The sequence below is a fragment of the Alexandromys fortis genome, unplaced genomic scaffold (assembly GCF_014885135.2).
Source record: "Alexandromys fortis isolate MF-2015 unplaced genomic scaffold, M_Fortis_MF-2015_v1.1 scaffold_329, whole genome shotgun sequence".
NCBI lineage: Eukaryota > Metazoa > Chordata > Mammalia > Rodentia > Cricetidae > Alexandromys > Alexandromys fortis.
This window is the reverse complement of record NW_026068249.1, coordinates 123,287-149,849: the sequence shown is the minus strand read 5'-3', so window position 1 is coordinate 149,849 and position 26,563 is coordinate 123,287. Positions and strand designations below refer to the sequence as shown.

At 41.5% G+C, this 26,563-nt stretch overlaps 2 protein-coding genes and 1 pseudogene across 2 annotated transcripts; 2 read left to right on the top strand and 1 right to left on the bottom strand.

The window, feature by feature from the left end:
• The first annotated feature begins 2,050 nt into the window (after positions 1–2,050).
• On the top strand, positions 2,051–3,004 carry LOC126494096 (olfactory receptor 52K1-like). Its single transcript, XM_050131318.1, has one exon. The coding sequence runs from the start codon at positions 2,051–2,053 to the stop codon at positions 3,002–3,004; it is 954 nt and encodes a 317-aa protein (XP_049987275.1).
• A 4,825-nt stretch (positions 3,005–7,829) lies between these two features.
• Positions 7,830–16,561, bottom strand: LOC126494133 (putative RNA-binding protein 15B; annotated as a pseudogene).
• A 2,353-nt stretch (positions 16,562–18,914) lies between these two features.
• On the top strand, positions 18,915–19,865 carry Or52l1 (olfactory receptor family 52 subfamily L member 1). Its single transcript, XM_050131359.1, has one exon. The coding sequence runs from the start codon at positions 18,915–18,917 to the stop codon at positions 19,863–19,865; it is 951 nt and encodes a 316-aa protein (XP_049987316.1).
• Positions 19,866–26,563: the final 6,698 nt, after the last annotated feature.

Genomic DNA, 26,563 nt, shown 5'->3' with positions numbered 1-26,563 from the left:
TTCCCTCCTTCCTCTTCCTCCCCTTCCACCCTCATCCCACTCCTCAGAGAGGGTAAGGCTTCCCAGGGGAAGTCAACAAAATCTAACACATGGCTTTGAGGCAGGACCAAGGCCCTCCCTACTATATCTAGGCTGAACAAGGTATCACTACAAAGAGAATGGGTTACAAAAAGCCAGTATATGCAGTAGGGATAAATCCTGGTCCCACTTCCAGTGGCCCCACAGTCTGCCCCAGCCATACAACTGTCACCCACATTCAGAGGGCCTAGTTTGGTGCTATGCTGGTTCCCTTGCTGTCAGGCCAGAGTTGGTAAGCTCCCATTAGCTCAGGTAAGTGTTTCAGTGGGTGTCCCCATCATGGTCTTGACCTCTTTGCTTACATTCTCACTCCTCCCATTCTTCGAATGGACTTTGGGAGCTCAGCCCAGTGCTCTGCTGCAGATCTCTGCAACTGCTTCCATTAGTTGCTGGATGAAGGTTCTATGGTGACATTTAAGATAGCCATCAGCTACTGGGCAAAGCCAGTTCGGGCTGCCACTCCTCTCTTGCTTAGGGTGTTAGCTGAGGTCATCCTCATCGATTCCTAAGAATTTCTTTAGTGCCAGGTTTCTTGCTAGCCACATAATAGCTACCTCAATCAAGATATCTCTTTCTTGAGCCACATTCCAAGATGACTTCTGTCAACATTGGTGCTGTGAGATCAGTGGCTATTCCTTTCACACTTAGCATGTGATTCAGTTCTTTTACACCCAAAGCTTTCATAGACACCAAATATGTTTGCTAGAAACCATATATTATTAGCTCATCTTGACAGCCAAGTAAAATCTGGAAGATGGAGAAGCCTCTACATGAAGTATGTTTTCCAGATGTTCATATTTTGGACAGTTTCAGATATGTGGTGGGTTAAGGTTTGATGACCACCCTAGGTCAGTGCTGATGAAGTGAACTCTTCATGTCTTTGTGTCCTTGTGTTTATCTTTCACATAAGAACATCATGGTTCCTGAGGCATTAGGATGTCAGAGAGACACAACCCCCAAATCCCTGCTCACTGGTCCTTGTTTCATTAACTGTACTGTTCAAGATCTTCTTGGCCTGTAAGAGCCACTCTAACAGCGACAGAAAAACATCTGCTAGTTTCGGGGGTCTGTTGTGGTTTTATTCACTTATGCAGATCTGTGACGCTGGCTCATTTATTTCTTCCTAGATTGCTGTTTCTCTTATAACAGACAACGATGGCATTTCACAGGGAGCACCTTGGGAATGCAGATGATGTTGCAAACTGTTGCTGGGATAACTTTCCGCTCTACTCTCAGTAGGTGACTACAACACACAACATTTTGGCCTTAATATCACTGATGTGTCCAAGAGCTTCTGTTTACTCCCCAGGTCACCAAAACGTTAGACACCAACACATCAGCACCTAGAAGGAGAGGGAGATACAGCAGGTGAGGCCATCAGTCATCGAGGTAATGGGTCAGGAAGCAAGTGAACAGGATGGGAAAATGCAAGGAGTGGTCTGACCAGCACTGGCATCTCCAGGGACTGTGTATTATTCTCTAATGTTGGTAGTTAAATTCAGTCTGAAAGAGTGACTTGCCTCTAGTTGAAGGATTTTCCAGACATTAATATTTTTGGCAGTTTTGGGAGTTCAGTGGATTAAGATTTACTGACACCAAGGCCAGTGATAATTATATCAAGTACCAGCATTTGGCCTATGAGCTTGAGAGAAAAGATTTGAAACTAATAATACTTACTAGATACTTACAGTTAAATAAATTAGCCCAGAACACACATACTGTGAGTTTAAGCTTAGCATCTGGTTCCTGAATGTCTCACCAATGTATTTTCAACAGTCTTACCTCTTCTGATTTGAAGATGTGCAGAAATATTGAGTAAACTGAGATGCATTTTGAGCATTTCTTTAGAACTAACTGTGGGGTGAGAGGGATGTGGTGCTTTTGTTGACTTCCTATTAATCTTCACTCACTGAGTCTTATATCTATGCCTTTATTTGCAGTGACCCTCTGCTCCTCATTGTGGGATAACACCATGATTCTTTCCAATGATTCTTACCTCCTTTCACATACTTTCTTCTTGGCTGGCATCCCAGGCCTGACTGCTGCCCACATCTGGATATCCCTTCCCTTTTGCTTCATGTTTCTCCTGTCACTAACTGGGAATGTACTCCTGATTTCTCTAATCTGGTCAGACCACAGGCTTCACCAGCCCATGTTTCTGTTTCTTGCTATGCTCTCTTTTGTTGACCTGATCCTCTCCCTCTCCACTCTGCCCAAGATGCTGGCTATTTTCTGGTTTGGTGCTACAGCCATCAGTTCCTACTCCTGTCTGTCCCAAATGTTTGTCATCCATGCATTCTCTGCCATGGAGTCAGGGGTGCTGGTGGCCATGGCCTTGGATCGCTTTGTGGCTATCTGCAACCCATTGCATTATGCAACCATCCTTACTCCTGAAGTTGTCACCAAGATCGGAGGCCTGGTGGCACTGCGAGGTGTCAGTTTAACCATCTTCTTTCCAAGCCTGGCCCACCGACTGTCTTACTGTGGTTCACACACAATTGCTTATACCTACTGTGAGCACATGGCAGTGGTGAAGCTGGCCTGTGGGGCCACGACCCTGGACAGTCTCTATGCCTTTGCTGTGGCAATCTTTCTTGGTGTGGGGGATGTGGCCTTCATCGCCTACTCTTATGGGCAGATTGTGAGGACAGTGATGCGTTTCCCTTCCCCCGAGGCACGTGGTAAAGCAGGAAGCACATGCACAGCCCATGTCTGTGTCATCCTCTTCTTCTATGGTCCAGGATTTCTTTCTGTGGTCATGCAGCGCTTTGGGCCACCAACAGCTTCCGCTGCCAAGGTCATCCTTGCCAACCTCTACTTGCTCTTCCCCCCTGCTTTGGACCCCATTGTATATGGGGTGAAGACCAAGCAGATCCGAGAGAGTCTGTTCACAATTATACATCCCAAGAAGATTGAATCCACTTGACTGCCATTTTTGTCAACTGGGATTCAGGGGTCAATATGCTCCTTCTCCATAGATTAGAAGTTCTACTGTCCAGATCATTTGCCTGATAGAGACAGAAGGCATTCTGGGATATTGTAAGAAGGGAAATCTTTTCTGGGTTCTCCTATGTTTGTATATCTGAATTCAAGACTAAGAAGGTCTGTAGGATCTTATTTATTCACTAAGCAGTACTTTTGATATCTTTTCTTCTAAACATTGATAGTTTGTGTTAATGATAGAGCTATAGCAGGTAGTTAAGAAATAGGATGTTAGCTGGGCATGGAAATACAGGAGGAAAACTGGGGCAGGAGGATCAGGAGTTTGGGATTAATCTGGGATATATGGTGAGTTGTAATCTGATGAGGGTTACATCGGAAGACCACATCACACACGCACACATATAAGGATTTTTATACACCTGGGCTCCAAGAATTTAGTGAAAGCTGTAAAGTGGGTGCCTATTCTGAACTTGTGAGGAAATATGGGAGCTCCCACCATGTAGCACACACAGTCAGCCTCACCTCACATGGGCGCAGATAGATCCTCTCTGCTGGAGAAAGTCTGACTTCCGAGGACAGCTATCAAACTGTGGAGATGTCTTGGAGTTTGAGCATTTAAGAAAACACTTCAGACTCTTCATGCCCTACTTGATCCCGGAGTTGCATGTGAAGCATGGTTTCTCTATTTTATAAAGTTCAATTTTGTGATAGACTGTTCTTTTAGTACCTCACATTTTTAACCCCTGAGAATAATGTTTTCTTCACTTTCTCCATTTTTAGTCTGAAGAATAGAGACTCAAGCACAGAACTTGACTGCCTGCAGTATTTTTCTTGATTCTCATTCTATTTACTTTCCTTTCTTCATTTCTAACTCTTTTGCTCATTTCTTCCCAAACTGCTCCCATTGTCACTCACTTTAATTTATTTGCGGTGTGCTTTTATATCTTTACATGCCCTCGAAACACATAGTATTGCCTTAGTATTATATATCCTGTATATGTAAATGCCCTTCTTTAAGTTCCTCAAATATTTGTGTTCCCTCCAGTCAGAATTAGCTAAGGTGTCTGTTCTTAATCTCACCATTTTTGTTCCCCTCTATTCATTTGGAGAATTCTCCAATCACAGCAAGTCATTTGTTTTCCACCATCAGAAAACTTGGCTTATTTCTTTCTTAATTTATTATAATTTACAAATGTATATGTATTTTTAATAGGGGAATTATTTCTGCATCTACAGCAGACAATGATTGTGTTTCTGTCATGGTTCCTGGCATTTGATAAGTAATAAATGTTTCCTTAATAAATCAATAGATCTCTCTTTAATAAACTGCCTTGGCAATAGCACATTTCTTCATTAGCCATATAATATGTGCCTTGGAATAAATAAATAAACAAATCTTTATAATAGTGAGATTCATTATATTTTATTAAAATGAAATAAACCATTGTCATCATTATCACATCACAAACACTGGCGTCTTAACTATCATAATCATGATTGACACCTCCTTCCATTCTTTCCAAATGTAATTTCAAATGGCTCTGTTTCAGGCACTGCAGAGTGCACTGGATGCCATGCTTGCCCTTGCACGGCAGACTTACGTCTGTAGCAATCACTAAACAGAAAACTAGCATTTTGACTCATTCTCTTTCTGTTTCCTGAAGGAGAAAGAAATCATTTTCTTTCATATTTGAAGTATTTCTCAGAATTTCAGCATGTTAGTAAGATGAAGATCTTGGAGAGAGAAGGAATAATTTCAGGATTATGAAGGTGGATGCTTTAGTTGGGTCAAAGTTTGAGTGAAGGTTATCTTCAAGGGACTTAGAAGTCTCTGAGGAGTTTGGATAAACTACTTTGAGCAATTCTCTGAATATATTGAATTAATGAAAAATATTGTAGATAAAGGCCGATCCTGTGTAGTAGGCTCTTACACTGCGGTTCCTTGAGATAAGAAGCTGGCTTATGTTCCCATTCAGTGTCCTCCAAGTGCAAGCAGCTTATGCCATTATTCTTTGCATTTGGTGTATGATGGCAATGTTATATTCCCGTCAAGTGGGGACTGTGTATTTTTCATCTCTCTGGTTGATAGTTAGTTTCAGTCTGCTTGGCTCTAATGCACTGTCAGCTCATTTCCTGTGAAAACAGATGAGCACACTATAGTGCACCCCCAATGTCTCTGTCATGTGGTCCATCTTTCCCTGCCCCTTCCAGCTGGTGGTCTTTCCTCACTGCTCTCACTAAGCAATGACATTCAAAAAATGTTCTCTTGCATGATCCTGGTTATTGGTATACGTGTAGATGATACATTGAACTCTGGCTTTTTATGTTCTTTGGAGGATGTCTTTATCCTTCATAGGTCCCTATCTACCTGCCCTACCTATTCACATAACATATCCTTGCATATCCTTGAACATCTCCAGGGTTCCTTGCATTTGATTTTCAACAGGTCTACCACTGTCATTGTTTAAACTATTTCTGTCCATTCTCCCAGGACGGTATTTCATTGGTGAAATTGTGGTCATATGCTTGCTTTCTACTTCAATTCATGGCTTTCCACAGCTCTTTAACATGACGTAAGACTCTATACTCTCAGGCTCTTGTTTATATTATTATTATAACCCCAAATTTTAGGAACTTGAATGAAAAAACAATTCTTCAATGTCTTTAAAAACACTAGATTCAGCTCAGCTTTCCTAGCCAGGCAGTAGGAGATTTTCCTGCAGATAGGCTCCCCCAATACCCAACCCCATCCACTGGACTCTTCAAGGCACTAGCCCCACCATGTCCCCAAACTTGCATACCCTCCTGTAACCTCAGTAAAACTCCGAAACACAGCTTGCTCCAATACTGAGGCGACTAAGAGGTGAGTGAACAGACATGCGGTGGGACACCCCACTCTCTAAGACCTCCACAGGGGGACAAAACCCAGGGCCTCTCCTCCAACTCTCTTGGCTTTTAGCCAGCCAGCAGGAAAATTTCCTACAAGTAGGCTCCCATACACCCAACACCATCCAATGGGTCCTACAAGCTACTAGCCCCACCCTGCTCCCAAACTCATCTATCATCCTACAATCTCAGTGAAACTCTAAAACACAACTTGATAAAATACTGAGAGGACTAAGAGCTTGCTACAACACACTGAGGGGACCAAGAGAGCAAACCAGGAAAGAAGACCAAGAGAGCAGGTTTAAAGAGACTTCAGAGGCTTCCTGAGACACAGGCATTGACAGTACAGAACAGACCAAAAAAGATTCCCAAACACTCAGCCACTGCAAGGATTGGACCAAGGCACAGAGACACTGCTGACCTCATTTGAAGGAAGAGATTGGTAGACACCTATGCAAGAATTTATTCAAAAAACCTAAAAAGCAACATGGTAACACCAGAACCCAGTGTTCACAAAGCAGGAAGACTTGATTATCCTAAACCAGAAGAAACTGACTTTAAATGTAACTTTATGAAAATGATGGAGACCTTTAAAGAGGAAATGAAATTTTTCCTTAAAGAAATGGAGAAAAAGACAAGTAAAAATTAGAAGAAATTAATAAATTCCTCAAAGAAACCCAAGAAAACCAAGAAAAAAACAATCAAACAGGTGAAGGAAACAGTTCAAGATTTGAAGATTAAAATAGAGGTAATAAAGAAAACACAAACTGAGGGAACTCTGGAAATGAAAAATATAGGTAAACGAACAGGAACTACAGAGACAAGTATAACAAACAGAATACAAGAGATAGAAGAAAGAATTTTAGGTACTGAAGATTCTCTATAGGAAATAAACTCAGTGGTCAAAGAAAACACTAAATCCAACAAATTCTTAACACAAAACATTCATGAAATCTGGGACACCATAAAAAGATCAAACTGAGAATAATAGGGGTAGAAGAAGGAGAAAAAATTCCAGCTCAAAGGCACAGAAAATATATTCAACAAAATCATAGAAAACTTTCCCAACCTAAAGAAAGATACGTCTATGAAGATACAAGAAGCTATATAACACCAAATAGACTAGATAAAAAAGTCCCCTTGCCATAAAACAATCGAAACACAAAACATACAGAATAAAGAAAGAATATTAAGAGATGCAAAGGAAAAAGGTCAAGTAGCATATAAAGGTAGACCTATCAAAATTACACCTGACTTCTCAGTGGAAACCATGACAGCAGGTGTGCTGCAGACACTAAGAGACCAAGGATGCAAGCCCAGACTATTATACCCACCAAAGCTTCCATTCACCATCGATGGAGAAAACAAGATATTCTATGACAAAATCAGATTTAAACCATATGTATCCACAAACCCAGCCTTACAGAAAGTACTAGAAAGAAAACCCCAACCCAAGGAAGTTAACTGCATCCACAAAAACACAGGCAACAGATAACTCCCCATCAGGGAAATCCAAAGAAGGGAAACACACAAACACTACTACTGAAAAATAACAGGAATTAACAACTGTTGGTCATTATTATCTCTTTTTTTAGATTAAAAAATTTATCCTATGACAAAAGCTTTACTGACAACTTTCCATACAGTTAGTCAAAATAGAAAAAGAAGAAAAGAAAAATACACCAGATAGTATTTCATACATGAGAAACACAACAGGTGTTTTTTTCTAGTAAAAAAAAAAAAACAAAAATCAAAAAGCCCCAGACCCACGAGCTTAGTTTTAGCAGTGGACAGGATGTCACCAAATGAACCAGAACAACCCAGCAGAGAATTCAAACCAAGGAGGTAAGTAGGTGGAGAAGGGAGCAGATTTTAACATGACTGCTCTGTGACACAAACACAGCTGGAAGAGCAGGTGCGGGCTAGGCAGCATCTCTGACTATAAGCATCACCATATGCTCTTCCTCTAGCTCGCCCAGGGTCCGCAGTGCCGACTGCAGGTACTGCTGTGAGTAGTCACAGGGTGGGAAAGCATAGAGCATGCCCGTGTTGTCTCTGCCCTTAGACACACCCACTGGCAGGCTGATCACCCCTGCAGCCTGCTTCTGTTTCAAGTAAGAGATCAGGTTCCTGAGAAGCCACCTCTGCAGGCCTGGTTCCACCGGGCATCCCTTTAGTGCCAGGCCCACTGGGGGCTGACTGGATGGCTAGGAGCACTGTATAGCCTTTGGGGCTCCCCTGCTTGGTGTGACAGGTGACCTCGTCCAGCTTGGGCTGGTCCAGTCTAAGGTGCTAGGCAATCTTTAGCTGGGTCAGCTTGCTGCCAGAAGTGTGGTCTTTGAGGAGACCACTGATAACTCCCTGGTCCCAATCTAGGATGTGCTTAGATGTTGGAAAACAGCTGTTTTCAAAACTAGAAGCCCATTCCAACCCAGCTGCAGTGTCTGAGCGTACTCGGAAAGAGTCTTTAGCTTTTTGGTCTCATGTTTTGGCTCTTCAAGAGTCTTGGGCTCTGCCTCAGTGGTCTGATCATTGTGTTCACTCTTTCTGGTGTTTTTTCCATGGGATGAGTCTGGAGCCTAGTGGTGGTGGTGATGGTGGCCCCTCTCCTCCGCACCGTGTCTGCTGTTGCTGAGGGAGTTGCTGCCTGACTCCTTGCTCACTTCACTCGAGTGGTTTTCCTTTCTGCTATGCTCAGGGGTGTGGTCCGAGCCTCGCTCAGACTGCTGTCCCCCACTCCTGGGTCAAGGAAGAAATAAAGAAATCAAAGACTTCCCAGAGTTCAATGAAAATGAAGGCAGAACTTATCCAAATCTATGGGACTCAATGAAAGCAGTGCTAAGAGTAAAATTCATAGCATTAAAAAAATTGGGAAAAGCTCACATTACTTACTTAACAGCACACCTGAAAGCTCTAGAACAAAAAGAAGCAGACTCACACAGGAGGAGTAGAAGACAGGAAATAATCACATTGAGAGCTGAAATCAACAAAATAGAAACAAAACAATACAAAGAATAAATGAAATAAAGAGCTTGATCTTTGAGAAAATCCACAAGATAGACAAACCCTTATTCAAACTAATCAAAAGGCAGAGAGAGAACATCTGAATTAACAAAATCAGAAGTGAAAAGGGGGACAATAACAACAGACACTGAGGAAATTCAGAGAATCATTGGGCCATACTTCAAAAACCTGTACGCCACAAAATTGGAAAGTGTAAAAGAAATGAACAATTTTCTGGATAGATACTGTATACCAAAATTAAATCAAGACCAGGGGAGCAATTTAAATAGACCTATAAACTGCAACGATATAGAAGCTGTCATAAAAAAAAAAAAAACCTCCCAACCAAAAAAAGCCCAGGACCAGATGGCTTCAGTGCTGAATTCTACCAGAACTTCCAAGAAGAGCTAATACCTATACTTCTCAGAGTGTTCCACATAATAGAAACAGAAGGAGCATTGCCAAACTCTTTTTATGAGGCTATAGTTACCCTGATACCAAAACCATACAAAGACTCAACCAAGAAAGTGAATTACAAACCAGTCTCACTCAGGAACATGGATGCAAAAATTCTCTATAAAATACTGCAAACCAAATTTAAGAATACATAAAAAAAAATCATCCACCATGATCATGTCGGCTTCATCCCAGAGATGCAGGGCTGGTTCAAAATACAAAAATCTATCAGTGTAATTCATCATATAAATAAACTGAAAGAAAAAAATGATCATTTCATTAGATGATAAAAAAGCGTTCAACAAAATCCAACACCGCTTCATGATAAAGGTCTTGGAGAGATCAGGGATATAAGGAACATATCTAAATATAATAAAAGCAATATACAACAAGCTGAAAGCCAACATCAAATTAAATGGAGAGAAACTCAAAGCGATTCAACTAAAATAAGGAACAAGACAAGGCTATCCACCATCTCCATATCTCTTCAACATAGTTCTTGAAGTTTGGGCTATAGCAATAATACAACAAAATGAGATCAAGGGGATTCAAATTGGAAAGTAAGAAGTTAAACTTTTGTTATTTGCAGATGATATGGTAGTATATATAAGTGACCCAAAAACTCTACCAGAGAACTCCTAAACTGATAAATACCTTCAGTGATGTGGCAGGTTACAAGATCAACTCAAAAAAAAATCAGTATCCCTCCTATGTACAAATGATAAAGCAGCTGAGAGGGAAATCAGAGAAACATCACCTTTCACAACAGCCACAAATAACATAAGATACCTTGGGGTAACACTAACCAAACAAGTAAAAGACCTGTATAATAAAAACTTTGAAGAATGAAATTGTGGAAGATATCAGAAATGGAAAGATCTCCCATGCTCTTGGATAGGTTAGGATCACCATAGTAAAAATGGCAATCCTACCAAAAGCAATCAATAGATTCAGTGCAATCCCCATCAAGATCCCAACACAATTCTTCACAGACCTTGAAAGAGCAATACTCAGCTTCATGTGGAAAAACAAAAAACCCAGGATAGCCTAAACAATCCTGTACAATAAAGGAACTTCCGGAGGCACCACCATCTTTGACATCAAGCTTTATTACAAAAATAGGGAGGTTGACCAATGGAATGGAATCAAATACCCAGATATTAATCCACACACCTATGAATGGCTGATTTTTGCCAAAGAAGCTAAAATTATACATTCCATATATATTTTAATATTTCCATATATAAAATGGAAAAAGAAAGTATCTTCAACAAATGGTAACTGGATGTCAACATGTAGAAGTTTGAAAATAGATCCATATCTATCCCCAGGCACAAAACTGAAGTCCAAATAGATTAAAGACCTCAATATAAATCTGACCACACTGAATCTGATAGAAAGTGGGAAGTAGTCTTCAATGTATGGACACAGGAGACCACTTCCTAAATATAACACCAGTAGTGCAGACACTGGGAGCAACACTAAATAAATGGGACCTCCTGAAACTGAGAAGCTTCTGTAAAGCAAAGGACAGAGTCAATATGACAAAAAGGCAGACCACTGTATGGGCAAAGATCTTCACCAACCCCACATCAGCCAAAGGGCTGATCTCCAAGATATATAAAGAACTCAAGAAATTAAATATCAAAATTCTAAATAACTTAATTAAAAAATTAAGGTACAGACCTAAAGAGAATTCTCAGCAGAAGAATTGAAAATGCCCAAAATACTTAAGGATACTTAAGGAAATGTTCAACATCCTTAGTCATCAGGAAAATGCAAATCAAAACAACTGTGAGATACCATCTTACACCTGTCAGAATGACTAAGATCAAAAACACCAATGGTAGCATATGCTGGAGAGGTTGTGGAATAAGGGAACATTCATCCACTGCTGGGAATGTAAACTTGAACAACCACTTTGGAAATCAGTATGGCAGTTTCTCAGAAAACTGTGAATCAACCTACCTCAGGATCCACCAATACCACTCTTGGGTATATACCCAAAAGATGCCCAATCATACTGCAAAGGCATTTGTTCAACTATGTTCATAGCAGCATTATTTGTAATAGCCAGAACCTGGAAACAAACTAGATGCCCCTCAACTGAAGAATGGATAAAGGAAATGTGGCAGATTTACACATTAGAGTACTACTCACCAGTAAAATACAATAACATCTTAAATTTTGGATGAAAATGAATGGAATTAGAAAACAGACCCAAAAGATGAATATGATATGTACTTACTCATAAGTGGATATTAGCTATAGACAAAGGGTATTAAGTCTATAGTTCATGATCCTAGAGAAGCTAAGTAATAAGGTGAATTATAAGAAAAACATATATAGATCCACCTGGAAAGTGGAAACAGACAAGATCTGACAAAATTGGGAGCATGGGGGTGGGGAGAGAAGGGAGGGTGGAAGGGGAAGAGGAGGGGAGAAGATGAGGGGTGAGGAGAACTTGAGGGAATGGTATAGTTGAGAAGGAGAAAAGAATGAGATGAGAGCAAGGAAAGAGATATCTTGATTGATGGAGCCATTATGGGGCTAGCAAGAAACCTGGCTCTAGAGAAATTCCCAGGAATCCATAAGGATGACCCAAGCTAAGACCCTAAACAATAGAGGAGATGGGGCTCTATTTTGACTTGCCCTGTATTCAGACTGATAAATATCTTAAATATAACCATAGAACCTTCATCTAGTAACTGATGGAAGCAGAAGCAGGTACCCACATCAGAGCACTGGACTGAGCTCCCAAAGTCCAGTTGAAGAGTGGGAGAAATGAGAATATGAGCAAAGAAGTCAAGACCGTGATGGGTACACCCACTGAAACAGTCTACCTGAGCTAAAGGGAGCTCACAAACTCCAAACTGCAGCTGGACTGGGAAGGTACAAGCATAGGACCATACTAGTCTCTCTGAATGTGGTTGACAGTTGCATGGCTGGGGCAGACTGAGGGGCCACAGGTAGTGGCACTAGGATTTATCCCTACTGCATGTACTGGCTTTAGGAATTTATTCTCTTTGGATGATACCTTGCTCAGCCTAGATATAGTAGGGAGGTCCTTGAACCTTTCCCAAAGCAATGTGCCTTACCCCTTCTGAGGATTGGGGATGGGATGGGAGGGTGTGTGGATGGAATGGGAGCAGGTGAGGGAGTGGGAATTTGGATTGGTATGTATAATGAAAAAAGACAGTTTGTTTTCCTTTTTTGAAAAATAAATAAATAAAAGAATAAAATAAAACAAAACAAAACACCAGATTCAGCCTGGTTGGGTTGGCACAAACCTTTAATCCCAGCACTTAGGAGGCAGAGGCAGGCAGATCCTTGTGACTTCAAGGCCAGCTTGGTCTACAAGAGCTAGTTCCAGGACAAGCTCCAAAGCAACCCAGAGAAACCCTGTCTCAAAAAACAAAACAAAACACCAGATTCAGCCTGGTTGGGTTGGCACAAACCTTTAATCCCAGCACTTAGGAGGCAGAGGCAGGCAGATCCTTGTGACTTCAAGGCCAGCTTGGTCTACAAGAGCTAGTTCCAGGACAAGCTCCAAAGCAACCCAGAGAAACCCTGTCTCAAAAAACAAAACAAAACACCAGATTCTCTTTCTTCCTGTGAGTACCCCTAGCCTACCGACATTCACTTTTAACTAATATTTCTGGTCACTGATTTGCATGAGGGAGATATTTCTTGAGCCCCCTACTCTAAGAAGGCCTTCCCATCATGCATCATTAAACACTTTGGTTTAAATCTGTAACATTTATGATTGCCATTGATATTCATGTTATACTGCTTAATATATAATCAACCCATGGCTCACAATGGCAGTTGTGTCACACACACGGCATGGAGTTGGTTAAATGAAAGCTCCTCAGATTATGATGGTGTGACGCCCAATAATCACATCATAAAATGAAGATGTTGTAAGTCACAAATATACTTACACATAACCTGTTGCGCACATGAGCTTAGCAGCACAGTGTACCACAGATATCAGGGCTGTTTTTTTTGTTTTGTTTTTGTTTTTGCCTTCTTGGCTGTCTGGCTACCTGGAGACTAGAGTTCAACTACACTGTACAGCATTGCAAGAGAACACTACCCCACATCAGCTTGGAAAAGACTAAAATTTGAATTGTTTGGCTTAGACTGAATACATAACCCCTTTGCACAACTGTAAGGCTGGGACTAGGAAGTTGAAAACTATGGGCATTTACTTGATGAATGAACAGATATAGCTTTACAATGTATGAATGAAATAGTTTTGACAAGAGGAGGGAATGGATTATGAACTGAAGCATTGCTGTCATGGAGACTGTAAACCCTGGGAATGGTGATGGGATTGACATCCTTGAGAACCGCAGTCTGAGACAGTTGGCATTATTCTTCAGAAACAGACTCTAAAGTACAAATTCAAATGAAGGGACTCTATTGTGAAGTAGATGTGGGAACATCAATATTGAAAACTGAGGGAAACCTGATGGGCAGATGAACTTATGCTGTGATCTGGATGTCTCGGCTGCACTGGTGACCCAATAAGACCTCTGGAACTCCGGTGACTGTTCAGCATGTTTTCAGATGTGAACAAAGTGTGTTTCATCTTTGTATTTTCACATCAGTCGAGTGAGGGCTGAATGGAGAAAGAAAGTAGGCTGGGGCGGGAAAGCCTCCCTATTTTTTCTCCTCTGTGGAAGAGTAACTCAGTTCTGAGCTTCCAGCAGCTAATGCTTCTGAATCTCGGATCCTAGCACCCATAACGAGTAAAGAATTCACTGGGGGCATGACATCGGTTTGTGAGAATGAGATGTTTGAATGCCACAGCAGCTCGAGGTTCATGACTCACAGAGTACACATCTTGCAGCTCACAAGAGTTCCAGCTCAGGAGTCACACTCAACACTGCCCAGAGTCTAGCCACATAGTTCTGAGTGGGTGCCACCACTGGCCTTTCCTCCCTGCCCATCCACCTATCCCTCTGGAAAGTTGACTCACCCTGTGACTCTCCTGCCAGTCTGAAGGCTAATGCGGGCTTTGACCAGATGTGCCTGCGAGTCCTTTGAGACCTGCCAGTGGCTATTAACACTCTTTCCCAGAGCCTGTTCACAGTCATGGTCCCTCCTTTGAGGAAACATCAGGAAGGGACTTCCTTACCTTTCTCAGTGACAAGATGAAGCACAGAACTTCTGCTGTGAATAACAAGGTCAGATTTGGAACTTGGTGCTGGGGGAAGCCTACTGACAGCTGTTTTTTTCCCTACATCACTGTGGCAAGTTCTTTCTCTGCTTGTTTAATGGGGCTGCAACTCTGCAAACATACTCATTTAACACACCTTGGTAGTCTGTGTATTCATGTGTACGCATGTGTGTATGTCTGTGTGCTGTGTCTGTATACGGTTTTATGGGTTTGAGCACCTGTATGCCTGGATATCAGAGGAGGACAGCAGGTGTCATCCTCAGCCTTTCTCCACCTCACGTTTTTTGAGAAGAGTTTTCTGACTGACCATGAGCTCAGTGACTCATGCTGGCCAGTGAGATGGAGCACCACGCTCAGAGTGCCTGCACTGCAGGTGTTGAACTGACCGAGCTTTCTCTCCAGCCCAGAACTTCTTTGTAGCTTTGGATTTGTATCTCCTGAGTCAGAATATTTGCTCTTCCCAGGCTTGGCCTTGGCACTGTCCGAGGGTGTTAAGAACAGAGATCACAGAGGACACATTGCTGCAGGTTAACTGTTAGTTCACAGACACCTACTGACCGCTTCAGTCTCATGGGCAGCGAGAGATTCACATCCATTTCGTGTGACTTCATTTTCTCATCCTCAGAGCACACTAGCCCAAGAGGATGCAGGCCGCTTCTCTGAGTCCTTCCAGAGCTACTAATTATGTTTGCAACTTAGGAAGCATTAGCTGTGCAAGCCTTGAGTGATGTGTTTAATTTTCTTTTCAACATTCAAAAACTGCTATGCAGCCCTTCTGAGTACAAAGTTTCTCTCATTGTCTCTCCCAAGCTAGAGCAGAGTGTCACCATGGAGACTGCACTGGTGCCTGGAAGCTCTGAGGCTGGGGAGGTGGGGGCTCTGGGGTGACCTGAGGAAGAAGGCTTAGAGAACCTTCCTGAGTCTGGCAATTTCCCCCTTTTCCACTTCTCTGTTGCCGGGTCTCCCTCAGCTGACGCAGCTTCAGCAGACACATCTAGAGGACAGCACAGTGACAAGGAAGACAGGCTGTCAAAGTAGGCTCTCTCAGATGTGAGCTGGAGCCATGCCTCTGAGTGCTCGGCTCGGCTGTCTTCCTCTTACAGCAGAGCATTATCATCCACCCACCATTTCTACACCTCTGCTGTGTTCTTGTCTTTCTCTTTCCCCTACTTCCATGGAGTCCAGGTCACTGTTAAGGAGATTAAAAAGAGAGAGCTATGTCATAGCCCATACAGTAGACTATCCTGCTCACTATAGGCAGTTGAAGAAGTCACTCTTATTTTCTATACACATCGAGAACTCTGTCCTTGTCTCTTACAGCTGAGATTCAGCAGAGCCCACATTCCTATGAAGCACCCAGTGTCTTGTAGGGTGGGGAATGTCAAGGCAAAATGGTCACCTTTTAGTGGACACTCCTATTTATTATACTCTTAGCCCTTAAGTCCGGCCTCTGCTTCAACAAGTTCCCACAATTTCAGTTCCTTTAAGACCTTTGAATACTTGCTCACTTGTTATTTAATTTAAACATTTGAGTATGTGTTTCCTTAGCCAGTCATATGCAGGACCAGTTGGATTCCAGGTATGCTGCATCTTGCTCTGGGAAGTCTCCCATAAGACATCATCCCCACTATTCAGGGATTGGATGATCTTATGGAGCAAGGTAACCAGTGCAGGGACACAGCTGTGAGAGAATTATAGCTGAGAACAAAGAGAGACGTGTCAGACTGCCCTACAGCCCTCCAGCACGACTGGACAAATGACAGATGGCTTGGGCTGGATCTGCATGGGTGTAAGGGAAGCACAGGCCCGGTCCTTTCCTAACTGTCTTCCAGTTCCTGCTCAGAGAGGTAAAAGCATCTTTCTGTTTGTATGCCTGGAGACGAAGGTTTTTCTTCTCAGTAAGGGTCACAGAGGACCACTTACTTACACGAGCAGCTCCAGACTTTTCCTCTGGACACACAAGTCACAGAACACAAAGAGGCAGCTGGGGCTGAGGAACAGCACCATCACCCCTCAGTTACCCTGGTATTGCTCCTATAAAAGCTGTGGACACGCTTCCCACATGCAGAGCTGTACATTAGCTTCTGTGCTGAACAATGCAAAACAGGCTGAGGCTTGCATCACAATCGGAGAGCTAAGAAAGAGAACAAACTTTCTCTTTCTGTGGAGCACCCAGCACCGATTGAGAAGCTTCGTGTGTGGTTAGAATACCATAGATCTCTCAGCAAACCGTCACTATTCCTTTATTCTTAAAGGCTGGGAGATGTGTATTTACTAAGCATTTTGAATTTTGTAGTTACGATAGAGTTTAGGGCAACATCATAGTCATTGCTGACTTAATTTTAATCACTCAGAATGATCTATAGATGCGGGTTCCCCAAGAACTGAGTCCCGTCTGACTCTTTAAGTATATGTGTATGAGTCTCAGAATAGATTATTGCGATTTCAGTGTTCATCCTTTTCTTAAGGCAAATATAGTCACAAATGTATCACCTAATCTTTCATTGAAGTGCTTTAGGGGTGAATCACATTCGCCAGATTCAACAGGGCACCTGTTTCATTTACCTGTGCCCACTGTTAACATTTATGAAAGGAACCATGGTGTATCTTGCAAGACAGCAAGAGCAGACACTTGAAACACATAGGATACTTTTAGATGAAAAAAAGAAAAGACATTGGGATGCCATTCTTTAATAATCTTTAGTAATAATGTTAGCAATAATGAAAGCCATATCTTGTGGAATAATGCCAGTCTAGACTTGGAGTGCATATGTTGATCAATATTTATAGTAAGTTGTGTGGCGGATCTTTAGTTTAATATCAGGTGAGAAATGAAAGATTAGAATTTTTCAGTAGCCATCAAAGTTTTATTACTAGACTATAAAATAGACATGGCTTAAATTTAATTAAATCTGTTGTTATACACTATGAAGATCCGCCAGGCTGGCTTGTGGCTACCAAGTTTAATGAGATCTCATTCTTTCTTTTGAAATAAAATACTCTAACACCGAAAGGGTTTTTAAGATGCTGGCAAATCAGAATGCCAATGATAAACATAGACAGATCATAAAATATGGACAACATTATCAGGGTTGGCATAGCACTGTGAATCCATCTGGAGGAGGAGAGGACACTGAGCTCTGAATTTTGACTGATGAGTAAGACCGATTTAAACAAGAGAGGAAGGAGAAAGAAGCATTGAAGCTTTATATAATCACCTGTATGGTCATATAATTACAACAGCAATACAAAGTGACAGTAAAACATATGTGTAACAGACACAACCACTAGGAAAACAGCTCAATAAGATAATCTCGCAAACTTGCATGCCAATCTCTGATTTGCTCCATGCATGACTTTCACCAAAGCGTTTGACATATACATGAGAGTTAGATTTTAGGGAGAATTTGTGATGTCAGGGTTTAAAGTAAATTAAAAAGAAGCACATAAGAAAGTTACAGAGTGCCACTGCTTGAGTTCACACTTGATGTTTCTCCAACCTGATCTTTTCCAATATGTCTGGAAGAATGTGGGTAAGAGAAAGTTGGTTTACGAAATCAGGCAGTAATATAACACTGGGGACTGAGAACGAAAGAATGGTGATGAGGTCTGAAAGGCAAAGTCAGCGGGGAATGTTGAAGGTATAAAAGGCGCCAGTTACAAGAATGACCTAAGGCAGATTAAACTTGGATAAATAAATAAAGGTTTATTCACAGAAATCTTAACATAAAGTAGATAGAGGATATCTGTGGGCAAAGAGAGAAACAGGTTTGTACGTCACAAAAATATCCAAAAATGTGCTTGGAATGAACTGAAGTATATTAACTAGCTAAAACAAGGCAGTGGATTAGTCAACAGAAGGGAGATAAAGCAGGGAGATCCTGAAACCTGGAGCCAACCCAAAGAGGTGAGAACACTGTGGGATACAGTCTACATCAGGAACAGCTACTGAGTACTGAGTCCAGAGGCTGTAGGAGTTGAGTGGCAAACAGAGGACAGCCTTCAGTACTACCTACACGTGAGAAAAGACAATGCTTTCAGGTAGACAATTTCAAATATAATTCATTGAATGACAGAGTTAGCATCTCTCTCAAGGCAGCTGTGTGCAGTGTTTGCTCTTATCTCACATTGCAGCTGGACTCAACCTAGTTCAGATGTGTGGAAGGCTCATCTGTAATGTTTGTATACAGAGAAGGTTTTCTTCCTTGAACCTAAGTTTATTCCCTCTTGTTGCAGCTCATTCTTGAAGTCACCTTATTCTCATGAACGATAGCCAGATCTGCACAGTGTCCTAGCATATGAAGAACAGAGAAGTCATGACTTGAGTGTCTTTTTTTCTTCTTCCTCTGCACTGCTGATCATGGCCCTTAGCAATTCCAGCTGGAGGCAATCCCAGCCCTCTTTCTTCCTAGTAGGTATTCCAGGCTTGGAGGAAAGTCAGCACTGGATAGCGCTGCCCCTGGGTGTCCTTTACTTCCTTGCTCTAGTGGGCAATGTGACTATTATCTTCATCATCTGGACTGACTCATCCTTGCACCAACCCATGTACCTCTTCCTGGCCATGCTTGCTGCTATTGACCTGGTCCTGGCCTCCTCCACTGCACCCAAAACTCTCACAGTGCTCTTGGATCTTGCTCATGAGATTGGGTACATTGTCTGCCTGACTCAGATGTTCTTCATCCATGCCTTCTCCTCCATGGAGTCAGGCATACTTGTGGCCATGGCTCTGGACCGTTATGTTGCCATCTGCCACCCTCTGCGCCATTCCATCATCCTGCATCCAGGGATTATAGGGCGCATTGGGATGGTGGTGCTAATCCGAGGACTGGTCCTCCTCATCCCCTTTCCCATTCTATTGCAGAACCTTGTCTTCTGCAGAGCCACTGTCATAAGCCATGCCTATTGTGAGCATATGGCTGTGGTAAAACTTGCCTGTTCTGAAACCACAGTGAATCGAGCCTATGGGCTGTCAGTGGCACTGCTGGTAGTCGGGCTAGATGTCCTGGCCATTGGCATTTCCTATGCCCTCATCCTCCAGGCAGTGCTGAAGGTCCCAGGGGGCGAAGCCAGACTCAAGGCCTTCAGCACATGTGGGTCTCATGTTTGTGTCATTCTCATCTTCTATGTACCCGGAATGTTTTCTTTCCTCACTCACCGCTTTGGGCACCATGTTCCCCATCATGTCCATGTTCTGCTGGCCACGCTCTACCTCCTAGTGCCCCCTGCCCTCAACCCTCTTGTTTATGGGGTGAAGACTCGACAGATCCGCCAGCGGGTGCTCAGGGTGTTCTACATAAAAGCATCAAGCTGAGCAAGTCCTAATCACTGGGTACAGAGGCTCCTGCCAAGGACTCAGCCAAGAGCTCATGGCCGGCGTGGAGTGTATGGACAGAAGCCATTCTGCAGTGAATACTCCTGCACCTAGTTGTCTGTGCAGAGTACCCACAGACACGTGGCTCAACATACTGAGATATATCTGGATAGCTGTGTTCATATATATTCCCCTTTTATCTTACTATTCTTTGCTAATCCAACAATTCTCCACTGTTGTCAGGGGAGCTGGGGGTTAGAATATTTTTTTTTTGCTTTAATCTAATAACTGATCGTGTAATACTATCTGGAAGGAGAATGGCAAATACCCGTCTGTGCCTACTTTGGGGTTCAGAGTGTCTTTACAATCTCCCAGCCAATGTTGTGGTTGCATCTCACTATCTCACAGAATCTCTTAAAAAAAAACCACAAAGGTCACAGGACCAAGTGCCACCATTCCTTGTAATGTGGATGTTACTCATTTATTCACGTACAACAAGCATAAGTGATTTAGGCCTGCATGCAACTTACCCTCAGAGGGACAAGATTTTCTGGGAATTATTATATTTCTACACAATGATTTTCTTTTAAAAAATCTCGTGTTTAAATTTTAATTATAGTTTTTGTACAGCATAACAGCAGACAAGTCAAAGCAATGACTACACCTGTTCTTTAGGTATATTGTGCATTATTTCAATCTATCCAAGCTGGAAAATTACCCAAGGCTCTTGTGCACAGGTTCAGTAAATGTACAAGCAATTTTGTTACTTCCAGTGAGTTTCTCTCTTGGAGATGGCAAATGTATTGTGACGTCAATCATCTCACCCACTTCTGAGGACTGGAACCAGGTAAAAATTCGCTGGAGGACTGTCACACTTATAATATATAAGATATTTTATATGATATTATGGTCAGTCCCAGAGAAGACACAGTTTTGCTCCATTGAGTAATGATGCTCAGGAGAGGAGAGTAGGCTGTTTTGGGAATTCACTTTAGAAGTGGTGAAGAAGAAGGTTAGTGTTTCTCCTCTGAGCATTCTTTGTGCATTTTACTATGGATTAATGCTTTTCTTTCAGAGAGCCTGAACTTCTTTTGTTTGGCTGGCATCTTTGGGCAAGGTACTGAGAATGGATATGAGGTATACATAGCCCAGGTGTTGCTAGGACAGAGGGGCCCTTTGCCTGGCTAGCTTACACCCAAAATAACCACACAGAAACTGTATTAATTAAAACACTGCTTGGCCATTAGTTCTAACTTCTTGTTGGCTAACTCTTACATATTAGTTTAACCCATCTCCATTAATCTGTGTATTGCCATGTGCCAGTGGCTTACCGGAGATTCTAACCAGTGTCCATCTCAGGCAGATGATCCATGGCTTCTCTGACTATACCCTTTTTCCTAGCATTCAGTTCTGTCTTCTCCGCCTACCTAAGTTCTGCCCTATCAGGCCCAAAGCAGTTTCTTTATTCATTAACCAATGAAAGCAAGAACAGAAGAACCTCCTACACCACTCAGGCAGAACTGTATGTTTTTATTAGTTAGGCGTGTCTAGAATGTAAACTCTGTAAGTTGTCCTAGGGAAATCTAGGCTATGACACACTTTAACCATTAGGAGAAAAACCTTTTTGACTTTAGAGGCATTTTGTTTTGCCAGCCTATAACAGGAAGAGTGTTCTCTTTCTCATTACTATTATCACTGGTTGAAGATGAGAGAGTAGCATTATGGAAGAGCCTGTGTCTCTGATGCTGTCTACGTAACAAACTGCAACTTGAATCTGAAACAGAAATAACTTTGTGTTTGGATTAAGCCACAGTGTATTTGAGAGGTCTTTGTTATTGCATAATAACCTGCAACTTAAAAAGTGTGTGCTGGAGCTGGTGAGATGGTTGTTTAGTGAGTAAAGTGATTGCCACACAAACATGAATATCTAAAATTAATGTAAAGCCATGTATGTTGGGATATCTAATTCAAGTGTGTGATAGGTGCAGAATCTTTGTGGGCTAGACAACCTGGTGTATTCAGTGGCAAAGAGAAGATCCTGTCTCAAGTGGCATGGAAGGTTAGGATTAGAGCCCTGAGCGTGTGGGGGCCAAAGGTTGATGTCAGCTGTCTTCTTCCATCACTCTCAGTTTAATTTATTTCTTTTTTGAAACAGGGTCTCTCATCACATCTGGAGCTCATTGATTGGCTACACTGGCTGGCCAGTGAGTCCCTGGCTTTCTCTACTTTCATTGCTGGGATTACAGGCACACACTGTCATAGCTGGCTTTATTTTTAAATGTGGGTGCTGGAGAGCTAAATCCTTGTCCTCAGACTGTGCAGCAAGCACTCCCTGCACCAGCTTCTCTCTTATTCAAAAAAATCTAAGCAGAAACCAAGACCATGCTGCCCTCTTAAGCAGCCCTTAATGACTAAATCTGGTGATTAGATTTCAGAACTATTAAATTAAAGCCATTTGAAATATACATAACACTGAAGCTTTTTTTTTTTAAAAAAAAAAACAAAATACCATCATCTTTGTTCGGTGAAACATCTCTTTAATGGAAAATTGAAAATATTAAATAAGTGTGTATTATACGGCATTATAGTCTACCAAAGAGTCAGTGAAGGGTGGGACTCAGGAACTACTGGATTAAAGGAAAGAGATTATAATTCCTTGTAAAATAATTTCTTTGAATATTGAGCAGAACTTGATTATCAGTTTTGAATTGTATTAAAAAAGAGAAACATAGAATGAGAGAGAGAGAGAGAGAGAGAGAGAGAGAGAGAGAGAGAGAGAGAGAGAGAGAGAATGCTATATTTCATGCGTGCATGATTACACTCTTTGGGTTTCATCATCTCAGCTCTGACAGGGAAGGATGCTTCTCTTCCTATTGCTGAGGTCAGAGATCCAGCTCCATGGAGCTGAATGGGATTGATCTGGAGTACTATAACCATTCAGTTGCTCTTGCTTAACTCTATGAGAAATGTTCACAGTTACATGGTATTGTACATGAAACACACACTATATTTGGTCATGTAATGATATAACTGCTTATCTGGACAAACAGGAAGAAAATTTTACTAGCCCTTTCACTTAAAAATTTCTATTTAATCTTGAAGATCCCATTCAGTCATTTCTCACTCTATTTCCAGCTTCTAGACCTCACTGTCCTTTTCTGTATGCTTTCTTCAAATTCCTTGGATACATTTTGCAGTTCTCAAAGCACTCTGACATTGGGTCCCTCAGAGTTGTTTACTTTCATAGTTTTGGGTAGCCCTTCCTCAGATTTAAAGCTGTGTCTATGGCTCATATTTCTCCTGAGTGATCAGAAGAACGGGGTTTAGATAACTCCTGACCCAACCATGAGCCTCACAAGGTGACACAAGTTAGACAGTGATGTCTGTGTAAGCAGAAGAAGGTTAGCTTGTCAAGATAGGGTACCACTAAATTCATCTTCTTACTTAAAACAACTGAAAAACTAAGTTGGCATCCAGCAGAGGTATTTACATATCTGTGTTTCCTGTGGCACTGTTACCTGTGGCCAATCTATAGAGCCAGTTTAACATCCCATCAACAAATAAAGGGTAAACTCAGTATACACGCAGTAGAGTTTTATCCATCCATAGTGAAATTATGTAGTGTTGTTTTTAACTAAGTCTTTATTGTTCTATTTTATCAATAAAGTTTCAAGAGCCAGATGTGGAGGTAAAAACCTGATAGCTCAGAGAGGCAGAGAAGGTACTCTGATGACCTCCTTTGTCATAGTCCCAGAAAGAGGACTTTCTCCTACACATCTCAAACAAAAATTTCTCCAACAGAATGACCCTCCTTCTACTTCCTGTGTGTCTCTCTATCCTCCTGACTTTCTCTACTCTTTATGGTTTCTTCCTATTAACTGATTGCTTGTACCATCTCTTGACCTGTTGTTGATTTTATATACGCCTGTTTACAATATTTAAGCAGAAATTTGTTGAATTAAGGTATGTACTAGGGCTGAGCCACACCACAACTAGAAGTAGGTTTCTAGTAATTAACTGTAGCAGGCTTTCTTTTGGACAACAGCTAGCCCCCAAATCATCACAAGGAGATTTGCTATTAGTTATGAATGCTCAGACTCATCTTTTTTCTTTTAAAAACCTGCTTCTCTTTATTTTTGTCTTGCCTCAGGGCTTTTTACCTTTCTTTCATTCTGTATATCTTACATTTCTACTTCTTGTGTCTGGCTAGCTGGTCGCTGCCTGGCTCTGGTCCCGGAAATCTCCCTCTCTTTCTCCCTTATCCTTTCCTCTTCTTCTCCTTGAGGGTAAATTTCTCCTCCTACTTACTCTTTCTGTCCACCAGCCCCGCCTATCCCTCTACTGCCTAACTATTTTTATTAGACTAAGTAGGTACCTTAGGCAGGCAAGGTGAAACATCAACACATCTTGACATAAGTAATCAAATGCAACATAAACAAAAGCAACACACTTTTACATAATTAAACAAATTCAGCATAAACAAATGTAACACATCTTTGCCTAGTTAAAGTAATATTCCACAACAAATAATATAATCTCAGGGTTTGTTGCATGATCAAAGACTGGTAAGATTTCCCTCTTTTTTTTCTGAATAAAAAGGAAAAGTTTATCTCTAACAGTAAAAATATTTGCAATAATGAAGCTATTTCTGTCAATCTTGATTGTATTTGGTAGTTTTAGGATTAAGCATTTCTGATTTCAAAGTTTTATATAATATTTTGCTGTACACTATAAATATTTGTCACTCAAATTGGTTTAATAAAGCACTGATTGGCCAGTAGTCAGTCAGGAAATATAGGCAGGGCAACCAAACTCAGGGTGATGGGAAGGAAATGGGTGGAGTCAGGAATCACCAGCCAGATGCAGAGGGAGCAAGAGATGAATGTGCCATGCTGATAAAGGTACTACCATGTAAATAGAAATAAGAAATATGTAAATAAGAAAGTGTAAATAAGAAATATGGGTTAACTTAAAATGTAAGAGCTAGTTAGTAATAAGTCTGATCTTATTACTCAAATTACAAGTGGCTAAGCATTTGTAATTAATATTAAACTTCTGTGTGGTTATTTGGGACCAGGTAATTTGGACAGGAAATATTCAGTTACTATGTTTGTGTTAGTCTTCTATAAACTCAGTGATTTGAATGTCCTGAGCAATTTGTAATCTGAAGCTTATCTTTGGGTAGTGTTTGTTAGCTTAGTGGCATTGTCACAATCCATGTGGATTTATTGTTGCAGTGCCCCATCATCTTCTTGGAGACCCCAAAAGCTACTATCAGGAATGGTCATGGTTCATGGTAGAAAACTTAAACATTTTAAATGTCATATTTAGCAGATCTCTGAAACGTTAGAGGACCACTATCTATTAAGTACATCCCAGGTATACAAATTTAGTTCCTAGTTACCTACTTTAGACTCAAACCCGAAAACACATACAAGAGCTAGATGAAGCTTATTTCAAGAATTAGTTAGTACACTGTATGACCACTAATATCATGACATATACTAGGCTGTTTTGAGATTTTTTTCTGCCAACAGAATTAATCCAAAACTCTTTACTTAACCCTCAGGCAGACTCTTTGAACAAGGACAAAAGACAGCCACTTTTTTTTCATCAAAATGAAAGACCCCCCAGTGTGGGGAGACCCTCACTCAAGTCTCCAGATAACACCCCCCCCCAGTAACTCACGAGAGACTGTCCTTACTGCAATCACATGAGGCTTTAATAGATGAGATGAGATGAGGAGATGAGTTGAGATGAGTTGAGATGAGATGGGAACCAGTGCAATGGGGCCAAGACTCATAACCCATGCAGGGGAAGAGTTCGACCCCAAGTGACTGGGAGAAGGAGTTTTTAAGGGAAGAAACCACAGCCCAGTGATCCGAAAGAGGCAGGGAGAATGCCACAGAAAATTCTGAAAATACTAGTGATAATCACAAGGGGGGAAACTCCCTGTTTCTCAAGATTATTCTCAAGATTACAATCTAACTTTATCTTCAGCTAGTTCCTGAAACACAGTTACTGAACCGGCTAATCCTAGATTCCTGATTCTTCTCTTCCTGCTTAGATTTTTGGCTATTTTCTTCCTGTTGGGGGGAGGTCTGGATATACCCAGGTCTTTCAAAAACATCACAAGAAATATCTCTAGACAACGTACTGAAATTCTTTTGTAAAGCCCCTTGAGTGACCCCAAGCCAACATTTCAAATGACTCTTAGCACTGCTGTCTTTCATGCTCCTACTAGTATGGCTCATTAAGTAGTGCTTAAAGCATTCCACTGCTTTCCAAACCCAAAGTACTAAAGTTCAAACTCCTCCAAACATAAGCATGTCAGGTCTATTACAGCCCAGTCCCTGGTACTAACTTCTGTCTTAGCTAGGGTTTCTATTGATGTGAAGAGATACCATGACCATGGCAACTCTTAAAAGTGAGGTGGCAGCTTACCATTCAGAGGTTCAGTCTGTTATCATCATGATAAGGAGCATGACAACATTCAGGTGGACATTGTGTTGGCTATACCTTGATCAGAAGGCAATAAGAAGTGGACCCAAGGTCAGAGTGTTTTGAGAACTGTATACAAGGAATCTGAAGAAAGTATACAGGAAAGGATAGTAGGGTCCAGATACTGGAAACAGAGTGAGATATGACTGAACAGGATCTTCAAGATTAAATGAAGTTTTTAAGTGAGGGGGCTAGTA

Coding starts and splice junctions, on each gene's coding strand:
- LOC126494096 (XM_050131318.1), top strand. CDS start 2,051: ATGATTCTTTCCAATGATTCTTACCTCCTTTCACATACTTTCTTCTTG.
- Or52l1 (XM_050131359.1), top strand. CDS start 18,915: ATGGCCCTTAGCAATTCCAGCTGGAGGCAATCCCAGCCCTCTTTCTTC.